Source organism: Ciona robusta, chromosome 7, assembly GCF_009617815.1.
Source record: "Ciona robusta chromosome 7, ASM961781v2".
Classification (NCBI taxonomy): Eukaryota; Metazoa; Chordata; class Ascidiacea; order Phlebobranchia; family Cionidae; genus Ciona; species Ciona robusta.
The window spans coordinates 8,908,941-8,929,474 of NC_143241.1; the positions used below are offsets into that span (position 1 = coordinate 8,908,941).

At 40.0% G+C, this 20,534-nt stretch overlaps 3 protein-coding genes across 8 annotated transcripts; all 3 read left to right on the forward strand.

Moving 5' to 3' along the window:
• The first annotated feature begins 22 nt into the window (after positions 1-22).
• LOC149734557 (mitochondrial enolase superfamily member 1-like) lies at positions 23-4,406 on the forward strand. Its single transcript, XM_089880546.1, has 14 exons — positions 23-229; positions 300-405; positions 466-581; positions 632-718; positions 827-894; positions 985-1,055; positions 1,115-1,197; positions 1,650-1,684; positions 1,737-1,824; positions 1,876-2,010; positions 3,446-3,617; positions 3,686-3,785; positions 3,858-3,939; positions 4,177-4,406. Exons 1-14 carry the CDS (start codon positions 143-145, stop codon positions 4,282-4,284), a joined length of 1,338 nt encoding a protein of 445 aa, XP_089736672.1. The 5' UTR covers positions 23-142; the 3' UTR covers positions 4,285-4,406.
• On the forward strand, positions 4,382-13,676 carry LOC149734558 (BICD family-like cargo adapter 1). 5 transcript variants are annotated; one of them, XM_089880534.1, is made up of 16 exons: positions 4,382-4,569; positions 4,733-4,887; positions 5,185-5,325; positions 5,654-5,758; positions 5,825-5,935; positions 6,372-6,488; positions 7,166-7,177; positions 7,641-7,787; positions 7,856-7,970; positions 8,156-8,274; positions 8,335-8,397; positions 8,455-8,616; positions 8,668-8,772; positions 8,905-9,009; positions 13,195-13,336; positions 13,439-13,676. In XM_089880534.1, exons 2-16 carry the CDS (start codon positions 4,801-4,803, stop codon positions 13,570-13,572), a joined length of 1,665 nt encoding a protein of 554 aa, XP_089736660.1. In that variant the 5' UTR covers positions 4,382-4,569; positions 4,733-4,800; the 3' UTR covers positions 13,573-13,676. The 5 variants fall into 5 exon arrangements, with proteins under 5 accessions (XP_089736660.1, XP_089736663.1, XP_089736661.1 ...); XM_089880537.1 differs by lacking the exon at positions 8,335-8,397; XM_089880535.1 differs by lacking the exon at positions 7,166-7,177.
• A 1,159-nt stretch (positions 13,677-14,835) lies between these two features.
• LOC149734559 (serine/threonine-protein kinase Sgk2-like) lies at positions 14,836-20,424 on the forward strand. Of its 2 annotated transcripts, XM_089880543.1 has the most exons (16): positions 14,836-14,863; positions 14,925-15,045; positions 15,124-15,207; positions 15,477-15,625; positions 15,705-15,792; positions 15,843-15,904; positions 15,973-16,114; positions 16,218-16,393; positions 16,557-16,662; positions 19,211-19,297; positions 19,350-19,445; positions 19,508-19,615; positions 19,673-19,723; positions 19,778-19,867; positions 19,932-20,012; positions 20,244-20,424. In XM_089880543.1, exons 2-16 carry the CDS (start codon positions 14,965-14,967, stop codon positions 20,328-20,330), a joined length of 1,488 nt encoding a protein of 495 aa, XP_089736669.1. In that variant the 5' UTR covers positions 14,836-14,863; positions 14,925-14,964; the 3' UTR covers positions 20,331-20,424. The 2 variants fall into 2 exon arrangements, with proteins under 2 accessions (XP_089736669.1, XP_089736670.1); XM_089880544.1 differs by lacking the exon at positions 15,124-15,207 and having other exon boundaries at positions 14,843-14,863.
• Positions 20,425-20,534: the final 110 nt, after the last annotated feature.

Consider the following 20,534-nt stretch of genomic DNA (forward strand, 5'->3'; position numbering starts at 1 on the left):
GTTAGGAAAAATAGAAACAACATTATTTTATTTTTTTGTTGAATTATCATGTGACTTCCTGGGCTCAAAGGTCGCTACTGTTGTTTTGCTGCAAAGTTGTTGCGTAAAGTTTTGTATTGTACATTGTGTGTTGAAGTTTAAAATGGAAGTTACTGGAAAAATCACCAAGATTGACGTTTGTGACGTCAGGTTCCCTACGTCACTGGAGCATCATGGATCCGACGCCATGGTATGTAAAGTGTGGCGTTGCGTGTGTATTGGTGCGTGTTAAGTTAAAGTTCATGACCTTTTGACCCCAGCATGGCGAGGTCGATTATTCAGCTGCTTACGTCACCATGGCAACAGATGCTGATGACGTCATCGGGTGTGGGTTGACGTTCAGTCTTGGACGAGGAAACGATATACGTAAGTATGACGTCATAATGGTTGGTGTGATGTATCGATGACGTAATGATGACATCATAGTGGTGAAGGCGATTGAGGTTATTAGAGGTCACGTGATTGGAAGACAATTGTCGGACATTTATTCAAATTTTGGGAAATTTTGTCGCGAAATCACCCAGGAGGGCCAGCTTAGATGGGTGGGTGGTTCGTGTTAGTTATACATTTAATATTAACGATGTTATGACAGCTTGGACCGGAGAAAGGCGTCATACATATGGCATCGGCAGCGATATTCAACGCACTTTGGGACTTGTGGGGGAAAAAGTGTGGCAAGGTATAAGATATCTATGTTGTGTATAAGATATCTATGTTGTTTACAGGATGTCTATGTTTTATATACAAGATATCTATGTTGTGTATATATGATGTCTATTATTTACAGCCAGTGTGGAAGTTACTTGCGGAGATGTCACCACACGAGGTTGTGAGTCTGGTTGACTTCAGTTATATGTGGGTATATATCGCCTCCTAGTGGTCGTATATCAACTAGTGGTCGTATATTGCCTCCTAGTGGTTGTAATATAATCGATAACGTTGCAGAACCGACGTTTTAACGAAAGACGAAGCTTTGAAGTTATTGACGAGAAACAAAGGAACGCAGAAAGAAAGAGGTATTGTGATGTCATGAATCTTAAACTATGATGTCATAATAAACTTTGTGATGTCATAGAGTTGATATTGATGGAAAAGGGATTCCCCGCTTACACAACTTCAACAGCGTGGTTGGGATATTCCGATGAAACGCTTGTTAAGGTGGGTGGGGTCAAGGGGTACTTGTGGTCAAAGGTTACTCGGGGTCAAGGTTACATTTGGGTTAAGGTTACAGGGGGTCAAAGGTTACTTGTGGTCAAAGGTTACATTGGGTCAAGGGGTACTCGGGTCAAAGGTTACTTGGGGTCAAAGGTTACATGGGGTCAAGGGGTACTTGCGGTCAAATATTACTTGGGGTTAAAGGTTACTTGAGGTCAAAGGTTACTTGGGGTGAAAGTTACAGGGGATCAAGGTTACAGGGGGTAAAAATTACTTGGGGTCAAGGTTACTTGGGGTCAAGGTTACTTTGGGTCAAGGTTACAGGGGGTCAAGGTTACAGGGGTTCAAAGTTACAAGGGGTTAAAGCTACAGGGGGTCAAAGTTACAGGGGGTCAAAGTTACAGGGGTCAAAGGTTACTCAGGTTCCATAGTTTTTATCAAACTTAAATTTACAGAAATGTCGCGAAGCGTTGGTGGAAGGATGGACAAAGTAGGTTCATAGAAATAACATAAGTAAATTGGATAACATAGAAATGTTATAGGTTTAAAATGAAAGTTGGATCGAATGTTGACGACGATAAACGACGAGCGAAACTAATAAGAGATGAGATCGGATACAATTGTGATTTGGTGGGTTGGGTGGTTATATTGTTTCTATGAGTGGTTATATTGTTTCTATAGATGATGGACGCAAACCAAAAGTGGGACGTAAAGGAGGCCATTGAGTGGATGAAACAACTCGTTGAGTTTCGTCCGCTATGGATAGAAGAGCCAACTTGCCCCGATGATGTCATCGGTCATGCTACGATTGCTAAGGTGGGCGTGGCTTGTTTGGGGGTGTGGCATGTTTGAGGGCGTGGCATGTTTGGGGGAGTGGCATGTTTGGGGGTGTGGCATGTTTAGGGGCGTGGCATGTTTAGGGGCGTGGCATGTTTGGGGACGTGGCATGTTTAGGGGCGTGGCATGTTTGGGGGCGTGGCATGTTTAGGGGCGTGGCATGTTTGGGGGCGTGGCATTTTTAAGGGCGTGGCATGTTTGGGGGTGTGGCATGTTTAGGGGCGTGGCATGTTTGAGGGCGTGGCATGTTTGGGGGCGTGGCATGTTTGGGGGAGTGGCATGTTTGGGAGCGTGGCATGTTTTGGGGCGTGGCATGTTTGAGGGAGTGGCATGTTTGAGGGAGTGGCATGTTTGGGGGTGTGGCATGTTTGGGGGCGGGGCATGTTTGGGGGCGTGGCATGTTTGGGGGAGTGGCATGTTTGAGGGCGTGGCATGTTTGGGGGCGTGGCATGTTTAGGGGCGTGGCATGTTTGGGGGCGTGGCATGTTTGGGGGCGTGGCATGTTTGGGGGAGTGGCATGTTTGGGGGTGTGGCATGTTTGGGGGTGTGGCATGTTTAGGGGCGTTGCATGTTTGAGGGCGTGGCATGTTTGGGGGCGTGGCATGTTTAGGGGCGTCGCATGTTTGGGGGTGTGGCATGTTTAGGGGCGTGGCATGTTTGGGGGCGTGGCATGTTTGGAGGCGTGGCATGTTTGGGGCGTGGCATGTTTGGGGGCGTGGCATGTTTAGGGGCGTGGCATGTTTGGGGGCGTGGCATGTTTGGGGGCGTGGCATGTTTGGGGGCGTGGCATGTTTGGGGGAGTGGCATGTTTGGGGGTGTGGCATGTTTGGGGGTGTGGCATGTTTGGGGGTGTGGCATGTTTAGGGGCGTGGCATGTTTAGGGGCGTGGCATGTTTGGGGGCGTGGCATGTTTGGGGGCGTGGCATGTTTGGGGGCGTGGCATGTTTGGGGGAGTGGCATGTTTGGGGGCGTGGCATGTTTGGGGGCGTGGCATGTTTGTAGGCGTGGCATGTTTGTAGGCGTGGCATGTTTGGGGGCGTGGCATGTTTGGGGGCGTGGCATGTTTGAGGGCGTGGCATGTTTGGGGGCGTGGCATGTTTGGGGGAGTGGCATGTTTAGGGGTGTGGCATGTTTGGGGGTGTGGCATGTTTGGGGGTGTGGCATGTTTAGGGGCGTGGCATGTTTGAGGGCGTGGCATGTTTGGGGGCGTGGCATGTTTGGGGGTGTGGCATGTTTGGGGGCTGGGTGGTAAAGCCATTGTAAAATGTGTAACACAGCTAAGATGGGCGCTTGGGGGAAATCACTTTAACCGCTGTCACAATATTATAAACTGTTGTATTATATTTTCATTGCATAATATTGGATATTAGTGACCACTGAGTTGTAACAATGCTCCATTTTCATCCTAACAAAGGCATTGTCCCCACACAATGTTGGCGTGGCAACCGGCGAGCAGTGTCAGAATCGCGTTGTGTTCAAACAGCTCCTCCAAGTGGACGGATTGAAGTTTTTACAAATTGACTCGTGTCGCGTTGGTTCGATTAACGAGAATATTGCGATATTACTGATGGCTGCTAAGTTTAATGGTAACATAGATATCATATAAGTAACACAGATATCATATATATCAACATAGACATCATATATTACTTAGTCCCCGTTTGCCCACACGCTGGCGGAGTTGGTTTATGCGAATTGGTTCAGCACATAATTATGTTCGATTATTTGTGCGTGTCGGCTACAAATGAACAGAGGTATGTTGTTTCTATGTTGTATATGATGTTTATCATAGGATATCTATGTGTATTATATGATATTTATGATAGAATGTGCGAATACGTGGACCATCTTCACGAACACTTTATCGAACCTGTCGTCATCCAGAACACATGTTACATGCCGCCCAAGGTAATATTATTGTGTTTGAATATATATGTACAAACACAAGGTACGAAAGATAGGATAATATATATATGTTGTATGTTTTGTAATATATGTTTATATATTGCTACCTTTACTGTTAGAGGGTTTTTGTTTTACTCAAATAGTTTTTTTACTCATAACTTGTTTTAACGATTGTCATTTTGTTGCTTATACCCTTCTCTTCATTGTTTGTGTTTAATATATGATGTCTATATTCAATAGAAACCAGGATACAGCAGCGAGATGAAAAAAGATTCCGTCGAAAATTATAAATTTCCAGACGGAAAAATCTGGAAGGATCTGATTGAGCGGGGGAAGTTTGTGCAATAGTAGTTGTGATGTCATAATCACATCATGTGTGATGTCATAATCACATATTGTAGTGCAATATTCATGTGTATATAGATTGTTGAATCATAATTTTAAATAAACTATTGTATAGTACAAGTGCAGTACATAGGCTGATATCTCATGGCCAAACATATTGTGGCAATGTTAAATTATTCATCCGCTAGACGATGATAGAGAGCATGGGCGCGAGAGAAAAAAGAAAAAAGTTTCGCGTTCATTGGATCGAATCGACTATTACGTCATAATAGTCCAGTGTCTGCAGAGGTAAGACCTTTTATTACAGGTGTTTGTGACGTAACTGTTAGTTTCGAAGTTGTTTATTGTGATGTCACTAGTTGAGTGTTTGTTATTTATGACATCATAAGTTTGTAAATTATGGTCTGTTGGATATTCATGACATCTCAAATGATTAATTATGACATTCCAGGCATTCCAAGGTAGTTATAAAGCACAGTAGTGCAGATTCCACAGTAGTTCCAAGTTACAGTAGTGCGAATGGATGATGTTTTATATGATGTTGATGTTTGCGAAGATGAAAGTGAAGTTGGGTCGATGCCGGAGTGTCAGATGGATCTTACAGAGGTAATAGATATCTTATATATATCATAGATATCTTATATATATCATAGATATCTTATATATATCATAGATATCTTATAGATATCTTACATATATTATAGATATCTTATATATATCATAGATATCTTATATATATATCATAACCTACAGGTTGTGGGTTCAAGGTTTAACGCAGCCACCAATGTTGGTTCAATTGCAATTTCTCCAACCCAGTGGTCACTAATGGGTTGTCCAACTTATCAATCATGCCCAAAACATGATATAACCACCAACCCCCCATAAGCAACAATCCTTACACAGGTTGACGTATACACACGTCTCGAACACAAAGAACGCGATTTAATTATCGCTGCAGAACTCGGCAAATCATTGTTGGAGAAAAATGAGTTTTTGTTGCAAGAGAACGAGCGAATAAGCGTCGATTATCGCGATCGATGTGAGGTAAATATATTGAAGCACCTCTTCATATCGATTTATGACGTAATAATGGCCGCAAGCGTTTCAAGGATACGCGAAACGTTGTTTTATGACGTAACAGTGAAGTTCAATAAAGCGTGATTCGACAATTGTTATAACATTGTTACGTCACGTTAGGAAGTCGTGCCTTTAGACAGACGACGTCATAATGATATTAATTATCTTTAATTGACCTTGGTTGTTAATTAACTAATTAGCGACCGGGATAAGTTGTTATTATGTATCGCGTCCTCTGTTACGATGTATATGACGTCATAATTACAATATGTTAGAAATGATTGTGACGTCACAGATCCTGGAGCAACAAAAACACGAGTTACGTCAGAGGTTCGAATTCAAAACCAGCGAATGGGAGGCGAGAGTGGCGCAGCTCAGTAGCGACCTTAGGCGGACACAAGTGAGTTGAAGAATATCCCGTGTGGTGGCGCTTGGGCTAACCTTGTTTTGTATCATTACGTCACAGGAGCAATTGGAGGATCATAAAGCAATGTGGGGAGCAGCCGAGCGTGAAAAGTCACGTGCTGTGGATGAAATGACTCAGCAAAACCAGAAACTGCTGAGTCAACTTCAAAAGGTAGGAATCACGTGGTTAGGTTGCCTGTAACCCAGAGGTAATGGGTTCGACACTCGTCGCTGCCACCACTGTGGGCGCGTGTTTGCAATATTTCATTATCACGATCGTTATACTGTTCATAACGAAACTATAAGGTCCGCGTAATATACAACGCACGCGTGTGTCGCTCGTTTTGTGACGTAATAATCAGTCGCTTGAGATTCGAGAAGCAGCTGAGCTTCCGCCGTTTGTGACGTAATGAAGTAGAATTGTTCAAACATAGACAAGATTGTTACGTAGTTGGTTAGACAATCAGTTACTTTGATGTAACAATCGTGGTTGTTAACGAACAATAGGTGGCTATTGTTTATGTTTGTGACGTAGGGTTACTACTTCCTTGATTATTATTATTACGTAACGTTGATTATTACGTAACAGTAAGGTCTATTACTTACAGTCATCCGAAGCTGAGCGACAATTATCGATTCAAGTTCAACAATTAAGACGAGAGTTCATCCAAAGGTCATCGACAGCTAGCGTAAAAATTGTGGAATTGGAGTCGTTGAAAGAAGAGGTTTGTTGTGCTTGTTGTAACTTTAACTGTGTGCTTGTTGTTGTGTACCTGTTATTGTAACTGTGTTTGTGTGTGTTTGTTGCTGTGTCTGTTGTTGTTATTGTGTTTGTTTGTGTTGTTATTTATGTTGTATTTCCTTTGTATGTGTAACAGTTGTTGTGCTCTTGTGGATGGTTTGTTGCTTTGTGTTTGTTGTTGTGTGTTTGTTACTTTGTGTTTGTTGTTGTGTGTTTGTTGTTGTGTGTTTGTTACTTTGTATTTGTTGTTGTGTGTTTTTTACTTTGTATTTGTTGTTGTGTGTTTGTTACTTTGTGTTTGTTGTTGTGTGTTTGTTACTTTGTGTTTGTTACTTTGTGTTTGTTGTTGTGTGTTTGTTGCTGGTTGTTGTGTTTGTTGTTGTGTGTTTGTTACTTTGTATTTGTTGTTGTGTGTTTGTTACTTTGTGTTTGTTGTTGTGTGTTTTTTACTTTGTGTTTGTTGTTGTGTGTTTGTTGTTGGTTGTTGTGTGTTTGTTACTTTGTATTTGTTGTTGTGTGTTTGTTGCTGTGTGTTTGTTGTTTGTTGTTGTGTTCTTGTTATAACACTTTTTACATGAATAACCTGTTTAGTTTTCATGTTGTTTTGTTATTTCTTGACTTTTTATTTTTCTTCTTGTTTTTCATAATTATGATGGACAGTATGAAAGAAAGGTGAGATAATTGTCATTGTTACATCATCAATGTAACCATTGTTACATCAATAATGTAACCATTGTTATGTCATTAATGTAGTTACAATAGGCAGTATAAAGTAATAATTGTAGAACTTCCAACAAATTACAATTTGTTGGATTGTTGTAAACAATGTTGTTATGACATCATATTTGAATTGACAATTAGATATTTAATCAAACGTATTATTATTATGTCACTAGTGTGGTCAGACTTGGTGTTTGTGAAAGTAGAATCTGCATTGTTAAAGACACAATGTACATACGCAAGATTCAAACCTTTTTATATTTGTAGGATTTGAGATTTTGTTCAATGAAGTCAATATAGTATATAGACCATCCCTCTTCACATAATAGCAATGAAACTTGATATTATACAAGCCTTGATACAATTGAGTGTGTGTGCCCTTGTATGGCTACAATGTGATCTATATCCTCCCCAGATTGCACAGGGCAGTGAATCTCGGGCTCATCTCGAAGATTGTTTCGTAACAATGAAAGATGAAACGACGTGTCTTAACGATGCTCTCTCTACCGCCACCGAGCGGACACATCAGTTGGAACGACAATTGCATGAACGAGAGCGTGAGGTATGATGTAATAATGCTCAGGCCTAAATGTTGTTTCTATGTTTGGTATAATATATCTATGTTTACAGTTGAATCGAGTTCGATCTGAATTAGAAGAATCTCGTGTATTGAACCGACAATATCAAATAAGAATTGACGAGTTGAGGGAAGAGATGGCTTTGCAAGCTTCGTATAGTTCGAATGGTGACCCACTTGTTTAATTGCTTGTATATTAAGAACCACATTTAGGGGTAAACTACGAATATTCGTCGCAATGTGTGATGGGGCAAACCTGGAATAAACCCCGACCCCCGGCCCCCTAAAAGAACCTCACCCATATTTTCAACTTTGTTATGCACCGCGTGGTCACTTAACAGGGGATTCCCCAGGTCTTGCATCGTCGTTATTCTCGGAACTCGAACAATCGGGGGTTTCCAGCGAAGATTTCCTAGATCTTGGTGCGTCTATGACATCACAGACTGGGTGTGATGACGAACAAGGGGAGAATGTGAGTTAACAATAGTGGTTGTGATGTAATAGTTGGTGCTTAGTGTAGATATTGTTGTAGGTCGGTCGATGTTTCATGTTGTTGGTGGGGGCGGTGAATGGTTGTCACATTCATTTGTGCGAGGTAGATATTTTGCTTGTTAGTTGCGCTTGTTGTTGTTTATTGCTGTTGTTGTTGTAGTTGAAACAAGACTTGTGGGAAACTTACCAACGAGTTGGAACGATTAGCGGAAAGATTCGGTCGTTTCTCGGCATGCCCGATTCCTCCACCGGAGGCAGCATGAGTCTGTCGCATTCGCTCGATGTGATGTCATCGTTGGTGGATGATGTCATCAAATATAAGGTGGTGGATGCGCCATCGTGTGGTTATTGTTTAATGTGATGTCATAAACAGGTAACAAACGAAACGAGCGATGATTTTGTTCAAATGTTAAAGGATAAACAATCTACGTTAATGGTTGAACGGGACGAGGCCGTGGGTGGGAAGAATGCATTGGAGGTAAAGATGGTGTTACATTACCACTTTGTGTGTTATAACGACTGCCGTCAACCCACCATGCGTGGATACATAATGTACACTCATTCAACCAAGCTATATAATTCCCATAAAACCCCCTCCATGCAATCCCAGGTAAAATTGGCGCAAGCAAAAGTTGACCTGATGGCTGTGAACAGCCAACTATTGGAAGCAATTCAACAAAAACTTGATCAACAAAAAGAATTGGAGGCGTGGCAGGTAATATGATTGACAGGAGAGTGTGGCTGGTAATATGATTGACAGGAGAGTGTGGCAGGTAATATGATTGACAGGGGTGCGTGGCAGGTAATTTGATTGACAGGGGTGTGTGGCAGGTAATTTGATTGACAGGGGTGTGTGGCAGGTAATATGATTGACAGGGGTGTGTGGCAGGTAATTTGATTGACAGGGGTGTGTGGCAGGTAATATGATTGACAGGGGTGTGTGGCTGGTAATTTGATTGACAGGGGTGTGTGGCTGGTAATTTGATTGACATGAGGTGTGTGGCAGGTAATATGATTGACAGGAGAGTGTGGCAGGTAATATGATTGACATGGGAGTGTGGCTGATAATTTGATTGACAGGGGTGTGTGGCAGGTAATTTGATTGACAGGGGTGTGTGGCAGGTAATTTGATTGATATGGGGTGTGTGGCAGGTAATTTGATTGACATGAGGTGTGTGGCAGGTAATATGATTGACAGGAGAGTGTGGCAGGTAATATGATTGACATGGGAGTGTGGCTGATAATTTGATTGACAGGGGTGTGTGGCAGGTAATTTGATTAACAGGGGTGTGTGGCAGGTAATTTGATTGACATGAGGTGTGTGGCAGGTAATATGATTGACAGGAGAGTGTGGCAGGTAATATGATTGACATGGGAGTGTGGCTGATAATTTGATTGACAGGGGTGTGTGGCAGGTAATTTGATTGACAGGGGTGTGTGGCAGGTAATTTGATTGACAGGGGTGTGTGGCAGGTAATTTGATTGACAGGGGTGTGTGGCAGGTAATTTGATTGATATGGGGTGTGTGGCAGGTAATATGATCGACAGGGGTGCGTGGCAGGTAATATGATTGACATGGGTGTGTGGCTGATAATTTGATTGACAGGGGTGTGTGGCAGGTAATTTGATTGACAGGGGTGTGTGGCAGGTAATATGATTGACAGGGGTGTGTGGCTGGTAATATGATTGACAGGGGTGTGTGGCTGATAATATGATTGACAGGGGTGTGTGGCAGGTAATATGATTGACAGGGGTGTGTGGCAGGTAATATGATTGACATGGGTGTGTGGCTGGTAATATGATTGACAGGGGTGTGTGGCAGGTAATATGATTGACATGGGTGTGTGGCTGATAATTTGATTGACAGGGGTGTGTGGCAGGTAATTTGATTGACAGGGGTGTGTGGCAGGTAATATGATTGACAGGGGTGTGTGGCTGGTAATATGATTGACAGGGGTGTGTGGCAGGTAATATGATTGACAGGGGTGTGTGGCAGGTAATATGATTGACAGGGGAGTGTGGCAGGTAATTTGATTGACAGGAGAGTGTGGCAGGTAATATGATTGACAGGGGTGTGTGGCTGGTAATATGATTGACAGGAGAGTGTGGCAGGTAATATGATTGACAGGGGTGTGTGGCTGGTAATTTGATTGACAGGGGTGTGTGGCTGGTAATATGATTGACAGGAGAGTGTGGCAGGTAATATGATTGACATGGGAGTGTGGCAGGTAATATGATTGACAGGGGAGTGTGGCAGGTAATTTGATTGACAGGAGAGTGTGGCAGGTAATATGATTGACAGGGGTGTGTGGCTGGTAATATGATTGACAGGAGAGTGTGGCAGGTAATATGATTGACAGGAGAGTGTGGCAGGTAATATGATTGACAGGGGTGTGTGGCAGGTAATTTTATTGATATGGGGTGTGTGGCTGATAATTTGATTGACAGGGGTGCGTGGCAGGTAATATGATTGACAGGGGTGTGTGGCTGATAATTTGATTGACAGGGGTGTGTGGCAGGTAATATGATTGACATGGGAGTGTGGCAGGTAATTTAATTGACAGGGGTGTGTGGCAGGTAATATGATTGACAGGAGAGTGTGGCAGGTAATATGATTGACAGGGGAGTGTGGCAGGTAATTTGATTGACAGGGGAGTGTGGCAGGTAATTTGATTGACAGGGGAGTGTGGCAGGTAATATGATTGACATGGGAGTGTGGCAGGTAATATGATTGACATGGGAGTGTGGCAGGTAATATGATTGACATGGGTGTGTGGCAGGTAATATGATTGACAGGGGTGTGTGGCAGGTAATATGATTGACAGGGGTGTGTGGCAGGTAATATGATTGACAGGGGAGTGTGGCAGGTAATTTGATTGACATGGGAGTGTGGCAGGTAATATGATTGACATGGGAGTGTGGCAGGTAATATGATTGACATGGGAGTGTGGCAGGTAATATGATTGACAGGGGAGTGTGGCAGGTAATTTGATTGACAGGAGAGTGTGGCAGGTAATATGATTGACAGGGGTGTGTGGCAGGTAATATGATTGACATGGGAGTGTGGCAGGTAATATGATTGACATGGGTGTGTGGCTGATAATATGATTGACAGGGGAGTGTGGCAGGTAATTTGATTGACAGGAGAGTGTGGCAGGTAATATGATTGACAGGGGTGTGTGGCTGGTAATATGATTGACAGGAGAGTGTGGCAGGTAATATGATTGACAGGAGAGTGTGGCAGGTAATATGATTGACAGGGGAGTGTGGCAGGTAATTTGATTGACAGGGGTGCGTGGCAGGTAATATGATTGACAGGGGTGTGTGGCTGATAATTTGATTGACAGGGGTGTGTGGCAGGTAATATGATTGACAGGGGTGTGTGGCTGGTAATATGATTGACAGGGGTGTGTGGCTGATAATTTGATTGACAGGGGTGCGTGGCAGGTAATATGATTGACAGGGGTGTGTGGCTGATAATTTGATTGACAGGGGTGTGTGGCAGGTAATATGATTGACAGGGGTGTGTGGCTGGTAATATGATTGACAGGGGTGTGTGGCTGATAATTTGATTGACAGGGGTGCGTGGCAGGTAATATGATTGACAGGGGTGCGTGGCAGGTAATATGATTGACATGGGGTGTGTGGCTGATAATATGATTGACATGGGTGTGTGGCTGGTAATTTGATTGACAGGGGTTTGTGGCAGGTAATATGATTGACAGGAGAGTGTGGCAGGTAATATGATTGACATGGGTGTGTGGCAGGTAATATGATTGACAGGGGTGTGTGGCTGGTAATTTGATTGACAGGGGTTTGTGGCAGGTAATATGATTGACAGGAGAGTGTGGCAGGTAATTTGATTGACAGGGGTGTGTGGCAGGTAATATGATTGACATGGGTGTGTGGCTGATAATATGATTGACATGGGTGTGTGGCTGATAATTTGATTGACATGGGTGTGTGGCTGATAATATGATTGACATGGGTGTGTGGCTGATAATATGATTGACATGGGTGTGTGGCTGGTAATTTGATTGACAGGGGTTTGTGGCAGGTAATATGATTGACAGGAGAGTGTGGCAGGTAATTTGATTGACAGGGGTGTGTGGCAGGTAATATGATTGACATGGGTGTGTGGCTGATAATATGATTGACATGGGTGTGTGGCTGATAATTTGATTGACATGGGTGTGTGGCTGATAATATGATTGACATGGGTGTGTGGCTGATAATTTGATTGACATGGGTGTGTGGCTGATAATTTGATTGACAGGGGTGTGTGGCTGATAATATGATTGACATGAGAGTGTGGCAGGTAATTTGATTGACAGGGGTTTGTGGCAGGTAATATGATTGACATGGGTGTGTGGCTGATAATATGATTGACATGGGTGTGTGGCTGATAATTTGATTGACATGGGTGTGTGGCTGATAATTTGATTGACAGGGGTGTGTGGCTGATAATTTGATTGACAGGGGTGTGTGGCAGGTAATATGATTGACAGGAGAGTGTGGCAGGTAATATGATTGACATGGGTGTGTGGCTGATAATTTGATTGACAGGGGTGTGTGGCTGGTAATTTGATTGACAGGGGTGTGTGGCAGGTAATATGATTGACAGGAGAGTGTGGCAGGTAATATGATTGACATGGGTGTGTGGCTGATAATTTGATTGACAGGGGTGTGTGGCTGATAATTTGATTGACAGGGGTGTGTGGCAGGTAATTTGATTGACAGGGGTGTGTGGCAGGTAATTTAATTGACAGGGGTGCGTGGCAGGTAATATGATTGACAGGGGGCGTGACAGGTAATTTGGTAATTTGATTAACATGGGCGTTCTCTTAAAATGTAAAGAATTGACTTTTGTTAAAAAGCATCAACCTCCTTCTACCTTCAGGACGACATGGAACAAATGATTCAGAAAGCTTTGAACGAACGCACCGAACAAATGAAGGTTTCTGCGTTACGACGTCTTCAACCTAACATTCCACAAACCAAGACATCATGGTTCTTTTCGAGAAGGACACGACACAATTCAGGTGCGTTGACTGATGTTCAAAATAAAGTTATCAGTCATACATAATACAACAACCCACAAAGTTATATTTGTGGTGACTTGTTTATTCATTGATACCATTCAGGTGAATCTGAGAAATCGAGCGCTTCAAGCGAATCTTCGCCCAAAATACCTCAAACAAGCCGTTTTTCGTCATGGTTACGCCGGAAACAATCTAATGATCCAACTATGACGTCATCAGGCGAAGACGTCACGTGACTGACAAGTGCTTTCTGATTGGTTATCAAATGTTGCCTTTATTGCCCACTAGCGATGTTTTTTATTATTTTTATTTTAAATAAAATAAAAACAATATCACGTGACTTAAGGAGCGTTCATGATTCGTCGATTTTTACATTCAGGAACATTTGTTGTAACTCTGTAAGTAATATTACTGTGCGTGTATACGTCACAGTGAACTGTGTAGAGGTGTCCGGAGTCAGAAATTTTGGACTCCTGCTCCAATCCGACTCCGAAACTTTTGACTCCGACTCCGCTCCTGCTCCGAAATTTTTTTTAAAAATCAAATCCGACTCCGCTCCTGCTCCGAAAAAAAATTGTTTGTTTATTTAATGCAAAACTATGTTATGAAAACACAAGTCTGGTACATTATGTACATAAATTCAGATTTATTTGAACACAAGTAACAACAGTAAACTTTATAAAACACAAGTAACAACAGTATTAAAAGAACATTTATAATAAAAGTGTGGCATTTTAAAAATAACAATTATAAAACTTAAAAATTAATTGTTTTCTGCACTGTTTAAACAATAAGTGAATCTAGTGAAGAAGCAGATAATTGGGACCTCTTTTTGGAAACAGTATTCCCACAAAAACTAAATGCCCAAACTTCACTTCTCCGGCTGTCGCATTTTCTTTCTACTAATTTATTGGCTTCGTATAACTTTAAAATCTCAACTCGCTGGTTATCCATTTTGCGAATAATAACTTCTGCTCGAAACTCCTACTTTACTATCCTGTTCTGCTTTTTTAAAATACAGTAAAATCTTTAAATGACAGACAGCGCTTAATGAGGCCTTAATGGTCATTCTACTCCCATGCCCAGCGTAACAATGAGATAAGTTTCGTCACAATTCCCTGAAGGAATTGAACAATAAAGTCTCAGCCAGTTTAAATCCCATGAGATTAAGGAAATTTAGCAAAATTTACTGTGTATGTATGAAATTCCGTTAAGAAGGCATATTTAAACCCGACTCCGGCTCCGCTCCGGCTCCTGTTTATTTTAATTTTTTACGACTCCGGCTCCGCTCCGGCTAGGCCAAATGTAGCCGGAGTCCGGCTCCTGTAGGAGTCCGACTCCGGCTCGTGGACACCTCTAGAACTGTGTCACAATGTATTTAAAGCAATGTCGCTGTTTTGCTTTGTGACGTCACAAGCGTCTGTGTCATCTAATCTAAGACAAGATGAATCAGTTCCAGAACAAAGTTGTTAGGAGTGCTCTATGACGTAATAGTACGAGTCGTATGCGTTCACAATGCAAGTGAAAGTAGGATATGAATGATTGTTACGAAACATTTGCTTTATAGTTACGTTGTTTGTTGTCATAGAGAGATATTCTCGAATAGGAATAAAGGTAATTGTTACGTCATGGAGGATAACAAGGCATTAATGCAAGCTGGTATCGAGTATTCCAAGGACCAATACACGGAATCGAAGAAAAGATTTACGGTTTGTTTAATTTCGTTGTTGTTGTTGTTTCCCCTGGTGTTGTGTTATATATTGTTATTGTTGTTGTTGTTGTTGTAGGTTTATAAAGTCCAGGTCCATATTGGCAAAGATACTTGGTTCATATTTAGAAGATACACTGAGTTTGATAAACTACATAACTCTGTAAGTAATATTACTGTGCGTGTGTAAATGTAACGATGTGATTGTGTTTGGCGCTTGTAAAGAATCCTCAGGGGGGGGTCATGGTAGTTGGGGGTGGGGGGGGTCAGCAGATAATGTGGGAGAAGATTCTTCACCAGCACCTTATTTTCAAATATAAATTTAAACTTTGGATATTCTGTTGTCGAATGAAACTGTTTATAATTGAAGTTTAAACAACCTAAACTTAGTGAGTTATCCATGGTCGCCACTCCTATGTTTATATCTTCTAGTTAAAGAAACAGTTCCCCCATATCAACTGGCGACTTCCGTCCAAACGAATATTTGGAAACAATTTTGATCCAGAGTTTATTCGGCAACGAAGAGACGGCTTGAATGACTTTATAAACACCATTGTTTCAAACCTTGATGTTTTACAATTGTAAGTATGAAACAGAACACTCGTGTTGTAACAACTTTACCCCTAACAACCCCCTAACACCCCCAATCAACCCCCGCAGCCCCGACAGCCGGGCATTCCTTGCGCTCGATAATCCTCGAAATCGACTCAGCAACGATAGCGATGATGGGGAATCCCCGCAACCAAAGGTAATGATAAAAATATCATATTTAGCATTATGACATCATAATATCCACAGAGTGGGGAAACCCCCGAAACCCCGGCTCCCGAAATAAACCTCGGACCTTCAGCCAACCCACAGTGAGTATGACATCATAATGAACATTATGCAATCAGGAAATTGTCAATCAATCATTGTGACATCACAGAGCACGACCGGGGGATTTCGATTATCTTAAAGTCATCGGGAAAGGTAGTTTTGGAAAAGTTCTTCTCGCCAAACATCGCCATGACGGAAACTTTTACGCAGTTAAAGTTTTACAGAAACGATCCATTATGAAGAGAAATGAGGTAAAAATGATATTGTGATGTCATAGACATCTTGTTCATGTCTTTGTTTGTAAACAATGGCTTCCTTTGTTTGCCTGAAGCTACTTATGACATCATATTGCAGCAAAAACACATCATGGCCGAACGAAACGTTTTGTTGAAGAATCTCAAGCATCCGTTCTTGGTTGGTTTGCATTACAGTTTCCAAACATCAGAGAAACTTTATTTTGTCCTCGATTACGTGAATGGGGGTGAACTATTCTTCCATCTGCAACGAGAACGAACTTTTCATGAACCAAGGTTTGTGATGTCATAATCTTACATTTATATCTTCATTTGTTTTAATTAACAGCCACGATTTATTCGACAGTTTTACTCGGTAGTTCTTGTTGTGATTAATCTAATCTTTCCTCTCGTATTCAAGAGATGAATATTTGTTACAATCATCATTATTATTAAACAGGGCAAGGTTTTATGCGGCAGAAATCGCAAGTGCAGTCGGATATATGCATAGTCATGCCATTATATATAGAGATCTTAAACCTGAGAATATTTTGCTCGATTCACAGGTTGGTATATGATGTCTATGTTGTGTATATGGTGTCTATGTTTATATATGGTGTCTACGTTTATATATGGTTTCTATGTTTGTATATGGTGTCTATGTTTGTATATGGTGTCTATGTTTATATATGATGTCTATGTTTATATATGATGTCTATGTTTATATATGGTGTCTCCGTTTATATATGGTGTCTCCGTTTATATATGGTGTCTCCGTTTATATATGGTGTCTCCGTTTATATATGGTGTGACTGGTGTCTATGTTTGTATATGGTGTCTATGTTTGTATATGGTGTCTATGTTTATATATGGTTTCTATGTTTATATATGGTGTCTACGTTTATATATGATGTCTATGTTTATATATGGTTTCTATGTTTATATATAGTGTCTATGTTTGTATATGGTGTCTATGTTTATATATGATGTCTATGTTTATATATGATGTCTATGTTTGTATATGGTGTCTATGTTTATATATGGTGTCTATGTTTATATATGATGTCTATGTTTATATATGGTGTCTCCGTTTATATATGGTGTCTCCGTTTATATATGGTGTCTATGTTTATATATTGTGTCTATGTTTATATATGGTTTCTATGTTTATATATGATGTCTATGTTTATATATTGTGTCTACGTTTATATATGGTGTCTATGTTTGTATATGGTGTCTATGTTTGTATATGGTGTCTACGTTTATATATGGTGTCTATGTTTGTATATGATGTCTCCGTTTATATATGGTGTGACTGGTGTCTATGTTTGTATATGGTGTCTATGTTTATATATGATGTCTATGTTTATATATGGTTTCTATGTTTATATATGATGTCTATGTTTATATATTGTGTCTACGTTTATATATGGTGTCTATGTTTGTATATGGTGTCTATGTTTGTATATGGTGTCTACGTTTATATATGGTGTCTATGTTTGTATATGATGTCTATGTTTATATATGATGTCTATGTTTGTATATGATGTCTATGTTTATATATGGTTTCTATGTTTATATATTGTGTCTACGTTTATATATGGTGTCTATGTTTGTATATGGTGTCTATGTTTATATATGGTTTCTATGTTTATATATGGTTTCTATGTTTATATATTGTGTCTACGTTTATATATGGTGTCTATGTTTGTATATGGTGTCTATGTTTATATATGGTTTCTATGTTTATATATTGTGTCTACGTTTATATATGGTGTCTATGTTTGTATATGGTGTCTATGTTTATATATGGTTTCTATGTTTATATATGATGTCTATGTTTGTATATGGTGTCTATGTTTGTATATGGTGTCTATGTTTATATATGGTGTCTATGTTTATATATGATGTCTCCGTTTATATATGGTTTCTATGTTTATATATGATGTCTATGTTTGTATATGGTGTCTATGTTTGTATATGGTGTCTATGTTTATATATGGTGTCTATGTTTATATATGATGTCTATGTTTATATATGGTGTCTATGTTTGTATATGATGTCTATGTTTATATATGGTGTCTCCGTTTATATATGGTTTCTATGTTTATATATGATGTCTATGTTTGTATATGGTGTCTATGTTTGTATATGGTGTCTATGTTTATATATGGTGTCTATGTTTATATATGATGTCTATGTTTATATATGGTGTCTATGTTTATATATGGTGTCTATGTTTGTATATGGTGTCTATGTTTATATATGGTGTCTATGTTTATATATGGTGTCTATGTTTATATATGGTGTCTATGTTTGTATATGGTGTCTATGTTTATATATGGTGTCTATGTTTGTATATGGTGTCTATGTTTATATATGGTGTCTATGTTTATATATGGTGTCTATGTTTATATATGGTGTCTATGTTTATATATTGTGTCTACGTTTATATATGGTGTCTATGTTTATATATTGTGTCTACGTTTATATATGGTGTCTATGTTTGTATATGGTGTCTATGTTTATATATGATGTCTATGTTTGTATATGGTGTCTATGTTTATATATGGTGTCTATGTTTATATATGGTGTCTATGTTTATATATTGTGTCTACGTTTATATATGGTGTCTATGTTTGTATATGGTGTCTATGTTTATATATGGTTTCTATGTTTATATATGATGTCTATGTTTGTATATGGTGTCTATGTTTGTATATGGTGTCTATGTTTATATATGGTGTCTATGTTTATATATGGTGTCTATGTTTGTATATGGTGTCTATGTTTATATATGGTGTCTATGTTTATATATGGTGTCTATGTTTGTATATGATGTCTATGTTTATATATGGTGTCTCCGTTTATATATGGTGTCTCCGTTTATATATGGTTTCTATGTTTATATATGGTGTCTATGTTTGTATATGGTGTCTACGTTTATATATGGTGTCTATGTTTATATGTGATATCTATGTTTATATATGGTGTCTACGTTTATATATGGTGTCTACGTTTATATATGATGTCTACGTTTATATATGGTGTCTATGTTTGTATATGGTGTCTATGTTTATATATGGTGTCTATGTTTATATATGATATGTCTAGGGTCACATCGTTCTTACCGACTTCGGACTTTGTAAGGAAAACGTCAAAAGTCACCAGACCACGACCACATTTTGTGGAACACCCGAGGTTTGTGATGTCATAATGGCATTGTTTCAAACAATAACAATTGTTCTCGTAGTATTTAGCTCCGGAAGTTCTAAAGAAACAGCCGTACACCAAGTCAGTTGATTGGTGGTGTCTTGGTGCCGTGTTGTTTGAGATGCTTTATGGCTTGGTGAGTAGAATTTACTAACGTGTATCAATGGATGTTTTACCACAATCGCTATTTTATCCCAGCCACCATTCTATAGTCGCGATACTCATGAAATGTACGAGAATATTTTATACAAACCACTCAAACTACGGCCCACTGTATCAGCAGCTGGGAGAAATATATTAGAAGTTGTAAGTATAATATACAACAATACCTATGTTGGGTTGTAACTAATGTATCGTTCGTAGTTATTGCAGAAGAAACCTCAGTTAAGACTTGGATCTGGTGAAGCTGATCTGGTATGTTATTTTTATTATTTCTTAGATAGAAATAATATATATAATTGTTTCCAGGCGGATATACAAAAACACGGATTCTTTTCTTCAATAAATTGGTTGGATCTTGAAAACAAACGAATTCAACCTCCATATAATCCGAATGTGGTATGTTGGCGGGGTTGGCGGAGGTTGGCGTCATCAATGTTTATTTACTATGTTTGATTGACAGGCAGGACCTGAGGATTTGAAACACGTTGACCCAGAGTTTGTTCGTGAACCCGTGTCGCGATCGTTGAGGGGTTCCGATAAGGTGGGTGAAGTTGAAGGGAATAGTAGTAGGGGAGACAAGTTATCGCGTAAACATTACGTTTTTACCAACGTTGTGTTGACTCTGGAAGTAACGATAACACACGGCTACTATTGTGGTGTTTATGGGCACTTAATGACAATTACTCCAACCCAGTGGCCACCAAGGGTTTGTTTAAATTATGAGGGTTATACTTGGTGGGTGCGATCGTTGTTGATATATTTTGATTGACAGGTGATGGCAAGCGTGTCGGAAGTAGATGACGCTTTTATCGGCTTCTCATACGCCCCACCAGCAGAAGATACTTTTTTATCGTCATAACTTTTTTACCCCGTGTCATAATGCACTTATTCTTACCGTTTTACCCACGTGGCCATAAGTTGGTCGTTTTACTGAGAAACATTTTGATCAGCAATATTGTGATTCATCAAGTGCAATTTAAATCAAGATTTTCTTTAAAAAAGATTTTAATTTAATCATCCTTTTAATTGAACTAAATGTAAAATATGTAAAATAAAAAATTTA

Excerpts from the sequence above, each read along its gene's own strand:
- LOC149734559 (XM_089880543.1), top strand. The coding sequence starts at position 14,965 with ATGGAGGATAACAAGGCATTAATGCAAGCTGGTATCGAGTATTCCAAG. Across the intron at positions 15,208-15,476 it reads TTGATAAACTACATAACTCT|TTAAAGAAACAGTTCCCCCA; the intron begins GTAAGTAATATT and ends TATATCTTCTAG. Across the intron at positions 19,868-19,931 it reads CTCCATATAATCCGAATGTG|GCAGGACCTGAGGATTTGAA; the intron begins GTATGTTGGCGG and ends TTTGATTGACAG.
- LOC149734558 (XM_089880534.1), top strand. The coding sequence starts at position 4,801 with ATGGATGATGTTTTATATGATGTTGATGTTTGCGAAGATGAAAGTGAA. Across the intron at positions 7,788-7,855 it reads TGCATGAACGAGAGCGTGAG|TTGAATCGAGTTCGATCTGA; the intron begins GTATGATGTAAT and ends CTATGTTTACAG. Across the intron at positions 8,617-8,667 it reads ATGATGTCATCAAATATAAG|GTAACAAACGAAACGAGCGA; the intron begins GTGGTGGATGCG and ends TGTCATAAACAG.
- LOC149734557 (XM_089880546.1), top strand. The coding sequence starts at position 143 with ATGGAAGTTACTGGAAAAATCACCAAGATTGACGTTTGTGACGTCAGG. Across the intron at positions 406-465 it reads TGGACGAGGAAACGATATAC|TGGTGAAGGCGATTGAGGTT; the intron begins GTAAGTATGACG and ends ATGACATCATAG. Across the intron at positions 1,825-1,875 it reads TCGGATACAATTGTGATTTG|ATGATGGACGCAAACCAAAA; the intron begins GTGGGTTGGGTG and ends TTGTTTCTATAG.